Below are 17,639 nucleotides of genomic sequence, written 5' to 3' on the forward strand. Positions count from 1 at the left end.
AAATTGACTTGGGAGACAATGCCGTCAGCCTGTATGGCAGAAATAGAAAGTCACCTAACCAGAATGTGTGTTGCCCATATGGATGCCAGTAACTGCTTTTGCCGTTCTGGTGCTTTTTAGTTATAATAGCTATCCTGAGGTCTGTGGTTTACAATGCCACCTCTAACTACCTTCTTAAGGATCCTGAAGAGAAAACCATTATTATGTGCCTGTGTCTGCCATCCAGGGCTGGGTCTCTGAGGGGAGAATGTGAGAGGCCAGGTTCCTTGTAGACGCTGTAGACTGAGACGAGCCTGGGAGTGCCACCAGGAGGTGACTGAAGCCTCATCTCCTGATCTGCAACTCTGAGTGTCTTTCTGCATTAGGAGGGGCTGAACTCTGGAACCATCGAACCTGCCCATTGGGCATCTACACCTGGATGTTCCACTGCCGTATCACTGTGCGCATTTTTGTCTCCTGTAATCTCTTACAGAACCCCTCCTGCCCCTCTCTGGGTCCTTATGGGGTCATGGCTAATGATACCCACATATGTCTGGTCACCTGGTCCAGGCTGACTCAAGCAGAGTGCTGGGTCCTCTGGAAACACTGCTTGGTCCAGAGGTAGGCACATGACCTAAGCAGGATCATTTAGAGTTTTTCCCTAAAATTTCATACAAAGTCTCTCTTCCTTTTGGAGCATAAACTGTTAAAATATAAGCTTAAGGCACTAGTGGCCATTTTTCTGCCATGTGAAACAAACCTATTCCAGGGGGAAAAAAAATCCAATGTTCAGAGAGAAGATATGGAGAAAGTGAGTCCTCATGACTTCACCGCATCCCTAAATCCAGACATCTCTGTGGGATTTGCCCTTGGCCTTCCAACTTAATAAGCCCATCAGCTCTTTTTTGCTCAAGCTGGATTGAACTGGGTTTCTTTCAGGAACCCTAGACAATACACATCTGAGGTTCAACATATCCAAACACAAACCCCCAATTCCTCCCCCAGCAAACCTGCCCTCCTCCAGCCTCCCCTGCCTTCCCCACCTCATCACTGCTGATTCAGTTTCGGCCACTGATTCATGGCCATGACCTTGGTTCAGACTCACACTGCTTCTTACCCAGATTGCTGCAACAGCCTCCCTGCCTTCAGGCTTGTCTACTCGGCGCTCACAGACACACACACAGACAGACAGACACAGACACACACACACACACACACACACACAGAGACACGCCAGAAATCTGCCTTGGCCTGACCCTTCCTGCTCTTCTATGGGGTAACTCACAAGGCTGCCACACTACCTGGCCCCTGGTCCCTCCTACCTGTTGAATTTCAGCTGGTACCACCCTCCCCTCACTTCAGCTAGAGAGCTACTTGGAGTTCCCACTCTCGTCTCTAAGGGGTGACCTCCAGGGGTTCTTAATCCTTTCTCTGCATGGACCCCTCTGCCAGTCTGTGGAAGCCTCTAGACCCCACCTCAGAATAATGTCTTTTCAATCATAGAGCAGGATACATGGAATTATAATGAAATTATAACATACTGATATACATTTATCAAAATATTAAAACCAATTTAAATTTAACTCTGGTAATGCATGTGCTTCTTCAATAATGCATTAAATAGACCTAGTGCGGAGGCCTAATAACTGCTGTAATTTTCAAACAGTAAAGGGTGTCAATGAAGAGTCAAGTTATAAAAACAACAGCTGTAATGTGATAGGAATATATGTGATTTCTACTGGTGACGAAGTCCCAGGTCAGTGACCATGGAGATGTAACTTTATGCCTTTCTAAATTCATGGACTCCTCCACCCCAATCAAGTACCACTGGGCTCTAGAATAATCTCCTCATCTCGGTTCTTTGTGACTCAGCTTAAGGTCACCCCTCAGGAAGGTTTCTCTGACCCTCACCACACTAGGTTAGGGCCCCTCCTCAGTACCCCGACAGCCCCCTGGGCCTCCCTTTGTCACACCACAGGTCATATGCAATTCCATGAATTTGTCAGTGTACCGGCCTGGGGGCCTCTCCACCGAGACCCGTGAAGGTGCCTTATCCAAACAGGCACAGCCTCGGTCTGAGTCCAGGTTTCACCTCAAAGCTGGACCGCAGGTCCCCTGTTGGGCAGGTAGAGGCTCGCAGAGCCGGAGACCCTGAAGTGACATTCCCCTGATGAATGACTTAGGACAGATTTCTTGTTCCTTCTTTCATTGGAGGCAGGATGGTGCAGCCCTAAAGAAATGGGCCTTTGCAGCTAACCAGATCTGCATTTTTCTCCTGTCTCTGCCACTTTTCACCTGTTTACCTTGAGCAACTCCCTTCCCCTTTCAGATCTTCACCTTCCTTACCTGTAATATGTGACGATGATAGGACCCACTTTGTAGGGCTCTGGTGAGGATTACACAAGAATGCACGTGAAGGGATCAGCCCTCGATCATAATAATGACTCAAGAGTTGGAGGCACCCATATCAGCTATTAATACCATCCATTTGTTCATTCAACAAGCATTTATTAAGCACCCATTGCATGCTGGTGCTTGACATAAATGAAAGTATTTGATAATCCCAGAGGTAGGTTCTATTATCCCCATTTAAAATAACCCCCTTCATTGGAGGAGGGGTGCTTGGTATTCTGAGGCAGTTTTAAGTCTTTACGGATTAAGGTACCAAACTAACCCTAAGGATTTCATCCCCCTACCCCCAATATCCGGCACTATGCAGCAACGTGGGGCAGTGGCTAGGGAAGGATTTCCGTTTAAGGGGTCTAGGTTTGATTTCCAGCTCTTCGACGCTGTATATATAGCCCCTGGGCAACTTCACTGCTTTGTGCCTCCTTTTTTTCTCATTTGAAGAGTGGGACAGTAATAGTGCCCACCTCAAGCATATCAGAGAATTAAAATATTGAATTTGCTGTAAAAGGTTTTAAAAGGTTTAAAGCCCTGCCTGGCACAGTCTCAAAAAGCTTAGCTAGGGCTTCCCTGGTGGCGCAGTGGTTGAGAGTCCGCCTGCCAATGCAGGGGACACGGGTTCGCGCCCCGGTCCGGGAAGATCCCACATGCCGCGGAGCGGCTGGCCCCGTGAGCCATGGCCGCTGAGCCTGCGCGTCCGGAGCCTGTGCTCCGCAACGGGAGACGCCACAACAGTGAGAGGCCCGCGTACCACACACACAAAAAAAACAAAACACAACTTAGCTATTCCTCATGGGAACACCTGGCAAACCCCTCCACCTCCCTCAAGTCCCCCCAAGGAGCACCTACCCCAGTGGGCACCCCTCCTCTGTGAAGCCCACTCCCGACCAAGCACACTTCCCATCAGTGTTAAAGAAACATTGTGGATACATACCATGAAGTTGTTAGGAGTACAGACCATGGTGGGTTCAAATGCCAGTGCGACCAACTGGCAGCTGTCATGACTTGGTAGAGTGGCTTTACCTCTGTGCACCTCAGTTTCCCCATCTGTAAACTGGGGATAGTTGCAGCAGCTCCCTCATAAAGTTAAGAGGAGTCAAGCACTCTGCTAGATGTATAGGAGTACGCAAGGCAGAGGAGGACAAAATGAAATGCTTGTGAAGGGTTGAGCACGGTGCCTGCAGAATTATAATCGCTCAACATGTGTACACATATGTATATTACACCTTTTGTTTATAACTTCCGCATTAATTTTCTCATTTACTCCCACAAGACAGCCCTGGAGGAAAGGCAGGGCAGAGATTTTATGCCATTTTTACTGATGAAAAGACAGAGGCAGTGGGAGATTAAAAAAGCGGGTAAACTGGTGACGGGCAACTGGAGGTGACTGGCAACTGGAGATGGCTGGGCATTTAAAAAAGAGAACCAGCGAAGGGCAGTGTTCCACTTCATATCCCTCAGTGGAGACCCAGCCTCAGCTCTGTGGCCTTGGGGTGGGAGGATCGGTTTGGGGGAGGCCTCCAGGCCCAGAGCGTCCCAGCCACGAGGGCTGGCAGGCTGGCGGTGGACACGCCCGGGGGCGCACGCTCGCTGGCGCGGAGCTTCGAGAGGGCAGAGACGCAGGACGCTGGGCGCGACGCTGGGTGGCGCTGCTGGGCCGTCCCGCGCCAGACCTGTTGCGCCCAGGGCGCAAGTCCGGCAGCTTTAGGGTAGAGGGACGCGCCGATCTCTCCGCGCGCCCCTGCCACCCTGGCCGCTGTATCTCCCTCGGGGAGCCCAAGGCCCCACCTTAACTTGAGGCTCCCATTCGTTTGGCCTTTGCGTTCCTCACCGCAACAGTTCTAGGCGCGTCGGGATGGGCGGGGCGGGAATAAAGTTTTTCCAACCTGGTCTGGGAGAGGGCTGGATGGGGAGGACTCTCCCAGCTCCAGACTACAAGGTGGGCTGGACCGTGCCCCTTCGGCTTCACGGCCGCCTCTGAGGCCCCGCTCTTCGTAGGTGCCAGCATCGGTGCCGACCGGATGGGCTGACCCGCGCACCGCTCCCTCCCACCCTGTTCCCCTTCGCGGTCCCCTCCCCCGCCTCTGGCGCGCACTGGCCCCAGCGTCTCCGGCCCCGCCCGCGCCGGGGTCGCTGCAGTCTCCGTGGTTGCCCCGGGCTCCCTCCCCAGGCGTCCCGGCCTTAATCAAGCCTGGGGAGCGCCTCGGGGGGAGCGCGGGACAGCGAGGGAGGCCAAGGCGGAGGCCCTGGGCGCCCGAGCTCTCCCAACCTGGGAGGCGGCCCCGATTCCGGGAGCCGGAACGCAGGGGAAGGCAAGGACGGGGCGGCCGACGGAGGGCGGGAGCCGCTCATCAGCCACGCCAGTCACGTCTGGGGCCACCCGGCTGCCTTTTTCTTTCTTTCCCCCTTTGCTTTCTCCCCTCTCTCGGGTTGGCGAGGGCAAAGTGGCCGTGGCGGCGCCATGCCCGGGCCGGAGTGAGTGCGCGCGGGCGAAAATGGCGTACATTCAGGTAGGGCTGAGGCCGGGGGGCCAGGTCCGCGGTGTGGGTGAGGGGTGCCGCGCCCCCTGCGACTGTGAGCGCGCGGGAGGGAGGGCAGACGGCTGCGCTGCCACAAACTTGCCTGGAGAAAAAGGGTGTCTGAGCGCAGGCTACCTGTGCAGCAGTGGGGGGTGCGCCCCAGGAGAAGAGGCTGGGGACCCCCGCACCGCGTGACGAAAGGCCCTAAGCGGACTCTTCACGCGCGCCCTCACCTCCTGGGGAAGGAATGGGGGTGGGGCGGACTTTTCTTCTCCCTTCCCCCACCTCCTCCCTCGTGCACCCTCCCCAGGGGAGGGGCCGCGGGCAGGGCGGTCCGGGGCGCGCCAGCCGCCCGGCCCGCCAGCTGCCGTTGTCTTGGTGACGGCTCCGGCTAATTGGCCGGCGGAGGGAGCCTGTTCCGGCCAGGAGGGACAAGGACGTCGTCTTTCCCGGGCACTGGGTGTTGAGCGGTGGGGGACACACCAGAGGCGCGCTGGTGGTGTTGGGGGGCAGCCGATTACTTTGGGCCATTGCATTGGGGTCTGGGAGTTGTGGACCACCATCATCTTGGGGACACCCCCCAAGAATCCTTAGGCTGAAATAATTTACAAGCACCTTCTTTAGGGGGCGGTGAGGGGGCGCTGCTTGACTGAAAGACCTTTCTTCTCAATACATGGGGGGGAAGTGGCGACGGGTCAGCGCCAAGGTCATGCAGTCAGACCCGCTGAGCTGCTTGCTTCTGGGGTTGGCTCCTCAGCCTGGCAGAGAAGCCTCCAGGCTCCCACGGTCAGGGTGCATCTGGGCTCACGTCTCCCCTCGGCTACAGCTGGGGTTGCTGCTGGTCCCCTCGTCCCCCTTTGGCTCACGCATCCCCTTGTCATGTCTTTAGGCTTTTCCACCTGCCAGGAGCTCTGCTCTGCCACCTAGGCCATAGCCTTCACATCCCAATCCTTAGATTCGCTCCATTGACTTCTCTCTCATGGAATCCCTAGGTCATCTTTTCAAGTTCAATGAAGGTCACATTTACTGTTCACCTACTGTGTGGATGTTGTCGGGCGGGGCGGTGTTCGACAGTTGCTCAAGAGACACTTGGCTAATCACCTACTATGTATGGGCAGTGGGGACACAGCTGAGAAAGCAGCAGGTCCCTGCCCCTCAGAATGCACAGTGCAGTGAGAAAGGAACAACGCTTTTACGGGTCTTAATGACTGCCTTCAAGCACAGAGTAATTAAGTGACTTGCCCAAGGCCATACAGGTGCTTAGGGGTCGTGGTGAGGCCTAAAAGGGGGGCTGGTGGGGATCGGTGGGGGATTTGTTAAGCATCTGGTATGAGGATGGCCCGGTGATGTTGACTTTCCTCCTAGAACAAGGTGTTAAACTTTTTCTGTAAAGGGCTAGATAGTAAATACTTCTTTTTTCTTGGAGGGCTTCATGGTCTGTGTCACAACCTCTTGACTCTGGCACGACTAAACAACCATAGACAGTAGTAAATTAATGGGCATGGCTATGTCTAAATAAAAGTCTGTGGACACTGAAACTGAATTTCATATACTTTGTATGAGTCAAGAAGTATTAATCTTTAAATTTCTTTTTCAACCAAATAAAAATATACAAACCATTCTTAGCTGGAGGGCCATGGAAAAACAGGCTGCAGGCTGGATTTGGTCTGCTAGCCATAGCTTGCACCCCCTGTTCTAGAATATCTGAGTTCTCCTCCTTCCTCCTTTTTTTCCTGGCTCGAATCAGTTCTCCTCCATTGGGTCAAACACATGAAACTGAGCCTCAAAGACTTGGCATTCCTGGGAGCCTCAGAGCATCTCCCCTTTCCTCTTTCTTCATTTTCCTTGTTTCTCTTTGCTGCCCTGACAGTCACCTTGCACCTGGGCCTTGAGAAAGCTGCGTGGTTGTACCTCATTGGGGCCCCTGAGGTGGCCTTGCCTCTGTTCATCATGGTTTTAGAAATGGTTCTGTTTGGATCACTACATACCCAAGAAACACTTCCCTGTGAGCCTGGCTTGTTGTGAAAAAGCATCACTTTATCCTTGCACTTTACCGTAAGCATTTTAAAGCACTTTCTCATGTAAGCCCCACGAGGGCATAGCTGTTTGCTGCATTGTTCACCTCACCGCTGTATTGGCCAGAACAGTCCCCGGTGCCTAGCAGGTTCCAACTGGACTTGACAAACCGTCTGGTTCTCATAAGCCACAGAAGGGGTTCAGATATTGTGCAGCTGGGCAGGACAAAGCATTTTCATAGTGTCCTAGCTTAGCCCTTCCACTAAAGAGAAGAGGTTAACTGAGGCTCAGAGTGCCCCCCCACCACCACTCCTACTTGCCCAAGTCACATGATTGGCCACTGGTGAGGCCAGGACTAGCGCTTCTTCACTCAGTTTCATACCCTTCTCCTCACCCGCCTCAGTGTGATTAGTGCCGAAGACTTCGTTTCCCAAGCTGCAGTAAATCGCTTATCACTTCAAGGATTTTGAGTTTTTCATGAGCTGCGAACCACCTGTGCTGTTATTCACTTAATTTTTTTTCTATAAATGGACTTGCACTTTATTTTAACTTTAAAATATAGTATGAAAAGGAAACTTTATGTCATTACCATAATAGAAAACCAGGGTCACGTGATATAAACAGAAGGCAACAGGAAAAATAAACACCATGAGAATAATGCCACATTCTCGGATTCTAGATGGGTAGGCTGTCTCCAAGGCTCTGAGCTGGGGTCTGCTCTCTGTTTAAAAAGGAAGGTGGGGATGGGATTTGCAACTGTTAGAAAAATGTCACATACAATGGTACCAAATTAAGACTTTCTCCTCCTTGCAAGAGAATTGAAAAAGACAGTTAACTTTCTCCCTCTTGACTCAAAGTTCTGAGTTCTATGGGAGACTCCTCCTAACCTACCTGGTTTACTTGGCCCGTTTGGAAAGCCATTAAGACTCTCTCCCGGAAGGGGGTGGTGGGAGCCTGTGCCTTGGGAACCGGAGAGAAGAAACTGGGGTGGAGGTGGGGCTGAAGAAGGGAGGGGCTCCCTCCCTTCTTCCCGAGGACCAGACTATGGCTTTCTTTTCTTTGGCTCCCTCTGTTTGTGGGTGGTCATGTGAAGCTCCCCACCATTGGAGCAGAATTGGAAGGTAGGGCCTCGGGGAGGGCGGGGGAGCCAAGTCACATCCACGCTGTGCCTGCCTGCATGTTAGCTAATCATGTCCTTTTGGGTTGGCTTCATGGCTATTTCTGTATAGGAAGGTTTGCTCCTCTCCTGAAGTGTGGCTGCATTGGATAGCACGACTATCTATCCACCCGCTCTGATTCATAACAGCATACGGTGCAAATCAAATCGAAATGCTAAAGTTTCCCATTTATTCGGTGTTGGTTAGCCAGGAGGCTACCAGCAACCCTGAAGGTAGCAACACCTTGTTAGGAGGTCAGCTCCCTTCCCAGGATGGTAAGTGGAAAGAAGCAGGGCTTTTTTTTTTTTTTTTTTTTTTTTTGGGTTGCTGGAATATTGCTAAACTGGTCTTGTCTCTCTCTCTCTGTCGCCCCCCTCGCCCTCTGCGCCCCTTGGCTTCACGTGGATCTCTAAAAGGGCAGTTGGAACCTTTAAACGAGGTGAGTTAATTCGGCGATTCGTTTGGTCTGGCTTCTAATCAAGAAATGCTTGCTTGTCATTTTGGAGCCTTATGTGGGGCTGCGGGGATATTGAATATTAAACAGCAACCGGATGTTGATAACGGCACAGTTTCCATCCCCTTCTACGGAAGGGAGATCCCGGTGGAAAGACACTAGTTGATGAGATAAGTTTTCCTTCCCACCCCCTACTTATTGCCATTTGATTATCTCTGTTTACTCTCATGTCATGAGATTATTTTTTTAAAATATTTTTGCTTTGCTTTCAAGAAGACAAAGTAATATTCATTGTGTTTTGAGAACATATTGCATAGCCCTCACGATGTTGACTAAACCACCCCCACGTCAAGAAAGACGTTCACATAAACTGCAAAAGAAAATAACCTGCAGACATTTTGCTCGCTATTAATGGCTCGAGCGGGTTGGTGTTTGCCATATCTTTGTGCCTGCAGTTGGTAAATAGAAATGGAAAACATTTTGTTCTGAGTGATCAGTGGCGGAGACGGACCTCCTGAATGTCGTTATTTCTCATCAGGGATCAGCTGCTTGTAATTTTGGGTGTTTTTCCTCTTTTTCCTCCCCACCCTTTCCACCTCCCCTCTACCCCTCTTCACTACCCACCTCCCCCCATGGCCTCAGGGTTTTCTTTCTAGAATCTCCGATCTGCTGCTCTGCAGATGGACTTGCCGGCACTGCTGTCAGAAGTGCTATGAATCCAGCTGTTGCCAGTCAAGTGAGGATGAAGTTGAAATTCTGGGACCTTTCCCTGCCCAGACTCCTCCCTGGCTGTAAGTAAAACTGCTCCGAACTTCCTGGAAGGCAATCTTAAGACCTTTCTTTTCTCCGTTTCTGCGAGGGGGTTTGGGGCACGGGAAGGAGGATTTGGGGTATGAAAGTGGGAAAGGCTGAGTTTCCATCGACCTCTTAGCTGCTGATGGGATGTGCTCTGTGCCTCGTTGCGTTCGGCAAGCTGGTGAGACCAGCTGGGGGTGGGGCTTCAGTTTAGCTGGTTTCACATCGGGCTTCTGAGATATGAACTGTGTAACGCTAAGCATGTGGGCGCGTTTACTCACGTTGAGTGTCGTTCCAAGCAGAAAAAGAGATCTGTGAGCATCTGTATTCTTCCAGGGATGTCCAAATTCTAAAGGTTTCAATCCAAGTCAGTACGACAAACTGTCCTAGCACCTGGCCCGTGCCTGGCTCATGCTAGATGCTCAAGGAGTATTTGGTGTGGATAGCATGAACAAACAAGTGCCTCTCTGCTGGTTTGAGCAGGAACTTCAGAAACAGGGGAGCAGAAAAGCACCTCCAGTCGCCATCGTGTCCTCCTTCGCTGTTTATATTCTCTCTGGCGTCTTTCGTTTTATTTCCAATTCGTTTTCCTCCCGCGCCCGCATACAACATCTCCATCTGCCAGTCGCTCAGATATTTTGGGAACGCAGTTTTGAAGCTTCTCAGCCACGTGTCTGGTCCACCTCTCTGTGGCTGGGAGAGGAATGTGGCCGGAGAGTCTGGGTTGAGTCTAGAGGGCCAGGGCCTGGGAATCGTCAAGTGTCACTTCTCATGATACAGAGGGGAGGCTCAGAGAGTTGAGAAGACAGTGTGAGGGCCCACAGCTGGAGCCTCAGTGGGGATCCAGTGCTGTCTCAGCTAAACCCTTGGGCTAACATTCCAGAAGCCTCTGGCGCCCCATCTTTCCCTCCAAGTTGGGGGTCATGCCTCAGTCCTCTTATTTTCTTAGAAGCAAGTATCACATATTTCCATAGCCAAATGGCTCTGTGTCAGGCTCTGTGAGTTCAAATCCTGTTTCTCCTACTTTTTTCTAGTTCTGTTCCCTTGGACAAGTTGCTTGATCACTCTGTGCCTTGATTTCCCATCTGTCAAATGGGGATGATAAAAAGAATAGTATTTATCTTATAGGGTGGTTGTGGTGATTGCATGAATTAGTGTATGGAAAAGTACCTGAGGCTGCTTGATACCTTGTTGGTAATCATAGACGTTAAGTGATTCTTTTTACCCTATTCTGGGTTTCCCCATCTGTAAAGTAGGACAAGTAATAGAACTTACTTTATAGGGTCGCTGTTAAGCGTAATGAGAGATGCACGTAACGTGCTGAGCACAGCCGTAAGTATTCATCTCTATTATTATTAGGTATAGATAGAGATTCTTTCAACTGATAGAGATAATGTTAAGGAACTTCCCATTACTCACAGGTTGTAGCCTGAATCCTGCAGGTGTGCATAGAGTTGAGATGTTTGGTGAAACCAACTCGTTAATCAAGGGATCATTCCCATTTTCCAGTGACAGAGGTTGGCTCAGCCCATCTGGTGTCTTTAAAGCCATGCTCAGAAGAACTCCAGCTCTGCTGTGGCAGGGCTATCTTGTTCATTCCAAAAAATGGCCGTTGACCAGCTGACTAACCTGCAGGCAGAAATCGAGTCCTGAAAGTGGCAGTCATGCCATTGAAAAGTTAGTCTCAGTTTCTTTGGTAGTTTTTCTCTTGAGGTTGCCCTACAAGGCTAGATAGAGTCCTGTTCCCATGCTCAGGGCATTTAAACTCTAGTATAGGAGATACAGCAGGTGTATGAGTTCAGTTTGTGTATTCACACCCTGCACACCCGAACGACGGTCTTGCATAGAGTTTTGTTATGGAAAAATCCTGGGAGAATGACTGCAGTCATAGCTGGATCCAGGGGCTCATATGATGTCATGGGCGTGCATGTACATGCTCTCACTCTCTTTCTTTATGTTTCTTCTGTTTTGGCCTCATTTTTTTTTTTTTTTTTTTTTGCGGTACGCGGGCCTCTCACTGTTGTGGCCTCTCCCGTTGCGGAGCACAGGCTCCGGATGCGCAGGCTCAGCGGCCATGGCTCACGGGCCCAGCCGCTCCGCGGCATGTGGGATCTTCCCGGACCGGGGCACGAACCCGCATGCCCTGCATCGGCAGGCGGACTCTCAACCACTGCGCCACCAGGGAAGCCCTGGCCTCATTCTTAAGCTTTGTTTTTCTCTGCCTCATTTTTTTTTTTTTAAGACTTTAATTAATTAATTTATTTTTGCTGTGTTGCGCCTTCGTTTCTGTGCGAGGGCTTTCTCTAGCTGTGGCCAGTGGGGGCCACTCTTCATCGCAGTGCGCGGGCCTCTCACTATCGTGGCCTCTCTTGTTGCGGAGCACGGGCTCCAGACGCGCAGGCTCAGTAGCTGTGGCTCACGGGCCCAGTTGCTCCACGGCATGTGGGATCCTCCCAGACCAGGGCTCGAACCCGCGTCCCCTGTATTGGCAGGCAGATTCTCAACCACTGCGCCACCAGGGAAGCCCCTCTGCCTCATTTTTAACAGCAACAAATATATCAGGAAAGGCTCTCATTGCCCTGGCTCGGGTCGTGTGCCAATCACTTGATGTAATCACTTTTGCTTGGAGGAAAAAGTGCTGGGATCATTCCTGGGTTTCCTGACCATCCTGGAACCAGGGAAAGGGTTATTCCACCTGAAACACAAGAAATAATAAGCTAGTCGAACAGGGGTTGGCAAACTTTTCCGGTAAAGGGCTAGTTAGTAAATATTTTAGCCTCATGGGCTTAGTTTCTGTTGCAGCTACTCACTTCTATCCTTGTAGCACAAAAGCAACCATAGACGGTTCATTAGTGAATGGGCATAGCTGTGCTCCGATAACACTTCTACAAAATTAGGCAGTGGATTTGGCCCTGTAGTTTGCAGACCTATTACGGGTAATAAACAATTTGGGTGCTGTGACTGGATCCAGGGTGGACAAACGCCACGAATCGGGGGGATCGTAGAAAACGGGCCTGCGAGCTCAGGTCGTGTAGGGTCTCAAATGCCAGATTAAGGAATTTGGATTTTCTTCTGAACCAGAGTAGACCCCTGGTAGACATTGAAAATCACAGCCTGGTATCTGTTTGCCCCAGATGCAGAGTGTTACAGATGCACGGCCACTGGGTTGGAGGATAGTTTTGCTTTGCCCAGGCTGCTGACCCTTTGTACAAGCAGGGGATTTCTTCTGGGGTGGGACCCTCAGGGAAGACACTTGTTTTGGTTATGCCACAAGCAGAGAAGTGGGCTGGAACCTTCCAGCAGAGCCGGCACACCACACAGCTTCAGGAGGTGCCCTTCACGTGGTGGTCATTATGAATGGGACCACCTAGAGTTACTGCAGTGTACAGTCTGAGCAGCTGTACATGACCTTCGTGCTTCCTAAGATGACCCAGGTCTTCCTTGAATCCTGGGCACACTGAGTACATTTTTGACTGTCAATATCATGCATAATATTAAGAGAAATCTGTAAAGGGGAGGCCGGTTAAATCCTTCAGAAAGAGAAGTTAGTGCTTGTGCTTCCCTCACATTTATTTACCAGGCAGGCAGTTGCATGTTATCAAACAGGCAGGGAATAGGAATGTCGAGTGTACAGGCCTTGTAGTGCTTTCCTACTGTGACATTAGAACCAAGAACCACAGAACATGCCTCTCTGTGGGGTGGCATGTGGCAGATGAGCTGGCCCTTTGTGTGTGTGATTTGGGGGGGACACACCATTAATTGTCACATATGCTTCCATCACGTGGGTCCCCCCAGCTTTCTTGGGCTGGGCTGGGCTGGGCTGGGCTGGTGAGGGTCAGAAAAACGGTACAATCCGACTGGCTCCTTTTGGGGCAGTGCCAGAAGGACCCTCACTGAAGAGTGAATTAGGTTATTTCTTTGTCCGACAAGCATGTGTTGAGTACCTACTAAGCGCAGGGCTCTTACAGGCCTCCCAGGGGATACCCAGCTCTGTAGCGTGGGGCATGTGATCCGGAGTCTGGTACTGCTGCATTCCACTGGGGTTCTGCCATCTCACAGTGGTGCAGGTCAGTTCTCCACCCCTCCCTCCACCCGATTGGGGCCTCCATTTCCCTGTCTGTAAAGGGGGTGGGGGTGGTTCATAATGACTAACTCCTGTATTGATTCAAGGATGAAATGATGGTTCCTACAGAGCATTTAGCACAGTGCCTGGCACACAGTAGGTGCTCAGCACCTGGTACTTTTGATCATAGTAAATACAGACCCCACCATTAAGATCTGTACCCTGTTATGGGAGGAGTGACAAGGCGTGCACTCAGATCAGAGTGACACAAGATAAGTCAGATAAGAACCACTGGCAAGGTGTATTCATTCACCCATTCACTGAAAAAAATAAATCCGAGCACCCCAGACGTGCCAGGTGCCGTGCTAGGGCAAGGAGGGCAGTGGTGAGTAAGGCAGATACTGCCCCTGCCCGCGTGGAGCTGTGGCTTAGTGTGAGACGCAGAAGATAGGCAGGCAGACCACACTGAAGAAGAGTTACGTGCTGAAGGGGGAAAAAGAAGGTGCCGGGATAAGGAGTGACGGGGTGGGAGGAGGTGACGGGACAGGGTGGGGCCTCTCTGAGGAGCTGCTGTTGCAGCTGAGATCTGAACAATGAGGAGGAACAAGACAGGTGACGGGGGGCAGGAAGAGCATTCCAGGCGGAAGGAACAGAGGGCATGGAGGCTTGATGGTCGCCAAAGGGACAGGGGTGGGCTGGGCATACACTGCTACCGTGTCTGAGAGGACTCAACCAAAGCTTCAGGAAGCAATGGCATTTAAGCTGATCCTTGAAGGCTGATGGGACTTCACAGGTGGAGGCAGCGGCCTCGGTGAGGTATGACAGCCGGGAAACAGGCCATGCAGGCGGAGGGGCCCCAGTGGCCGCGTCACATTTTGGTCCTGCCTTCCTTGGGAGGTGCTGCTGCTTCATTTACAGGAGAGAGAGAAGGATTGACCTAGTACGATCGCATCTCTGCCCTCGTCTGCCCCCTTCCATGCCCCACATTCCATCTGCTCCATTCTCTTTTTTTTTTTTTTGTGGTACGCGGGCCTCTCACTGTTGTGGGCTCTCCCGCTGCGGAGCACAGGCTCCGGACGCGCAGGCCCAGCGGCCATGGCTCACAGGCTTAGCTGCTCCACGGCATGTGGGATCTTCCCGGACCAGGGCACGAACCTGTGTCCCCTGCATCGGCAGGCAGACTCCCAACCACTGCGCCACCAGGGAAGCCCCTCCATTCTCCTTTTACAGACCAGGAGCAGGAGGCAAGCACTGGGAGTTTCGCCCCGTAACGTGCCCATTCGTCCTGGCTGTGACTCTAGCTTTGGAGGAACATCAGATCAGTCTCATGTCATGCTCAGGCTGCATCTGCAGACCTTATAGAATTTGAAAGTTGCATTTTTTAAGACTAGTTTCACCTCAGCTTTAAATGTCAAGTTGGGGGATGCAGTCTTGAAGGTATGGCTGAGGGGCTTGCTGTCAGCAGCATCAATCTCATGGCCACTTTGCAAGCTGTCTCCCCGCTCCTTTCCCCTCCCAGCGTCCTTAGTAGCTGTGTGAGTATTGGGGGATCTTAAAGCCACCTCTGCTATAGTAACGTCAATTAAAATGTATTGAGCACTTACCTGCAACATACCAACCACTGTTCTGAGCATTTTATATTGTTAACTCAGTGTTCACAGCAACTGGGTAAGGCAGGTACTATTATTAGTCCCATTTTACAGATGGGGAGACGGAGGCACAGAGAGAGGGAGGGACTTGCCTTGAGCTAGCTCTTGATTACTACCTTGTACTGCTGCCCCCCGAAGTGCTTTCTATTTTTTCAGCATTTCTCATCCTTATTGGGAGCACATTGAGTTGTGGCTGCTGCTAATTCGCAGCTGTTTCTACACTTCAAAATGTTGCTCTTAAATCATTGATTCTCAGGGCCATTTTGTAGCTATAGCCTTGCCATTCAAAGGAACTTTGAGTGACATTGTTATAGGATATTCTTTAAAGATGTTATAGACACAGTGACTGTTGAAATAGTGGGACACTTCTTACCAAAAGCCACTTGCAGAAGTTCTGATGCATATAAACAGCCACATTCTCCCTTCCAGACTGAAGATTGACAGGTCTTGTCTTGGTTTAGTCAAAGTGGCCCCCTCCGTGTGGCCATATCCTGAATAAGTTTACATATCCCTCCCCCCACCCCAGCCTCAGCTTTGAAATTATGCAAATTCTTGGCAGATTGTTCTAAATTGGGAAATACTCATTTATATCATTTCACATTTTGTACAACAAGCAAGATGTTATTGAGAGTTAACGGCTGTTGAGAGTTTATTTCAAATTTGCATTATTCCAAGTTGCATAAACTGGGTCTGAGAGCAGTTTCGTCATGGGTCTATCTCCCACAGGACAGAGATGCCAATCCCTGGGGATTCTCTGACAACCACCGAGACCTCTTCTCTCCTACAGGTTGGCCAGCCGGAGCAGTGACAAGGACGGGAACTCTGTCCACACAGCCAGTGAAGTCCCGCTGACCCCACGGACCAACTCCCCAGATCGGAGATGCTCGTCTTCGGACACATCTAAGTCTACATACAGCCTGACCCGGAGGATTTCAAGTAAGCGTCTCTGCCGTGACGGTCAGGGGTCCTGGCTCGAGCAAGCCTTGCTGCTCAGCTGCCACTCAGAGTCCGTGAAGTACACCCCCGCTCTCTGGGTCCCCAGGACAAATGGAGAAAGCTGGCATTCCCAGACACTCAGGAGCATCCCCGGGAAAGACGTGAAGGACAGGGTCATCTCTGGGGAGGGGGTGGAGTGGTGTGACAGTCCAGGAGACAAGATGACAGAGATCATGGCAGTGTGACAAAGGAGGGCATTGCACCTGATTTCTTCCAAGTTCAGTAAGAAGCGATCATTTTGATTGATTTTTGTAGTATTGATCGCAAGTTTCATTGAATTGGCTCAGTTGATGACATTGTCAGCATATTATCATTTCGGACCCCGAAAGGCAAGTGCTAGTTACCATGTTACGTAGCAGGGCTTGCAAATTCAAGTGACTTCAGGGGCCAAATGGATTGTGTCAGTGACTGAGTGCAGAGGGTTGGAGAGAGATAACTATCACCCTAATGCAGTGACAAATGGCAGCCGACTCTTGGCCTTGTACTAGGGCAGGGTAGGGATTGGGGCCAGTTAGGAAGCTAACGTCTCATTGAAAGGGGCCAGCTACTACTCAGCTCTTGCCATGTGGGATTGCATTGCCTGATCTTTGGAAAGAGAAACTGGCAGTCTGGGTTTTTATATGAAACTTCTTTACTTTTAAACCCAAACAGAATGTATCTCTGGGTTGAATGTGGCCCTGAGGACACTCAGTTTGTCCATTCTGATGTATAGCCTGTGTGTTTGACCAGATGGCATGATTTGGGTGGGAAGGAGAAAGCCCAGAGACTCCCAACCTCCTGTCACTCCCCAAATGGGTCTCCTCTGTCTCATTCAGCTGATGTCTGAAATTCACTTAGCAGGGAAAAAGCTTAAATTCATGAAACTAATCCACTCAGCTGGAAATGACTGATGTCTGATCTTTCCTGGGACTGTGTGGGGAAGAAGAAGGAAGTAAAGTTCAAGGGCTTGAGATAGTGAAACCGAGGGGATGTCGGGCTTCTGTAGCCTCAGTCTTTCCATCTGTAGAATGAGAGGGCTGACCTGCCCCGCGCTGGTCACAGCGGCCACCACCCATGTGGCTGAGCTGAGATGCCCCGCACCTGTTACATACCCAATGGATTTTGAAGCCAGTGTGAAAAAAGAGAATTTACAGTGTCTCACTAAAATGTTTTTACATTGAGTGCATATTGAAATGATTATATTTGGGATATATCGGATATTAAAATTGATTTCACCTGTTTCTTTGTAGTTTTAAAAACTTGTGGCTACCAGAAAATTTTAAGTTACCTTTGTAGCTGGTACATCTGTATCTGGCTCGCATTTATTTTCTCTTGGATGGCGCTAGTCTAGATGATTCCTAAATCTCGTGCCCAGCTCTCTACAGAGATGACTGCATCCAGCACACATTTATCAAAGAGTGCAGCCACGCACCGGCAAAGGCTCGTGATTTTAGCCAGCAAGACAGGCTTTGGGCAATTAACAAGATGCCATGAAAGGACAAATACCAATCCTATTAATACGAGGCATCTCATAATCGAACTCCTAGGCCCAGAGAGTAGAATATGGTTACCGGGGGAGCTGGAACCAGGCAGGTGTTGGTTTCACTTATGCCAGATGAGTAAGTT

The 17,639-nt window shown here is 50.7% G+C and overlaps 1 protein-coding gene across 1 annotated transcript in view; it reads left to right on the forward strand.

Moving 5' to 3' along the window:
• The first annotated feature begins 5,190 nt into the window (after positions 1-5,190).
• The window catches only part of SYT17 (synaptotagmin 17), an 85,273-nt gene continuing 72,824 nt past the window's right edge, over positions 5,191-17,639 (forward strand). Inside the window, exons 1-4 of the mRNA XM_022552384.2 lie at positions 5,191-8,352; positions 8,494-8,516; positions 9,174-9,322; positions 15,826-15,974. Of these exons, the coding sequence (XP_022408092.1) occupies positions 8,250-8,352; positions 8,494-8,516; positions 9,174-9,322; positions 15,826-15,974 (424 nt within the window). The 5' untranslated portion in view covers positions 5,191-8,249. The remainder of the gene's footprint in view (positions 8,353-8,493; positions 8,517-9,173; positions 9,323-15,825; positions 15,975-17,639) is intronic.

Source organism: Delphinapterus leucas, chromosome 15 (assembly GCF_059928025.1).
Source record: "Delphinapterus leucas isolate spDelLeu-1000000601 "Yukka" chromosome 15, BTC_Dleu_Yukka2, whole genome shotgun sequence".
NCBI classification, from domain to species: domain Eukaryota; kingdom Metazoa; phylum Chordata; class Mammalia; order Artiodactyla; family Monodontidae; genus Delphinapterus; species Delphinapterus leucas.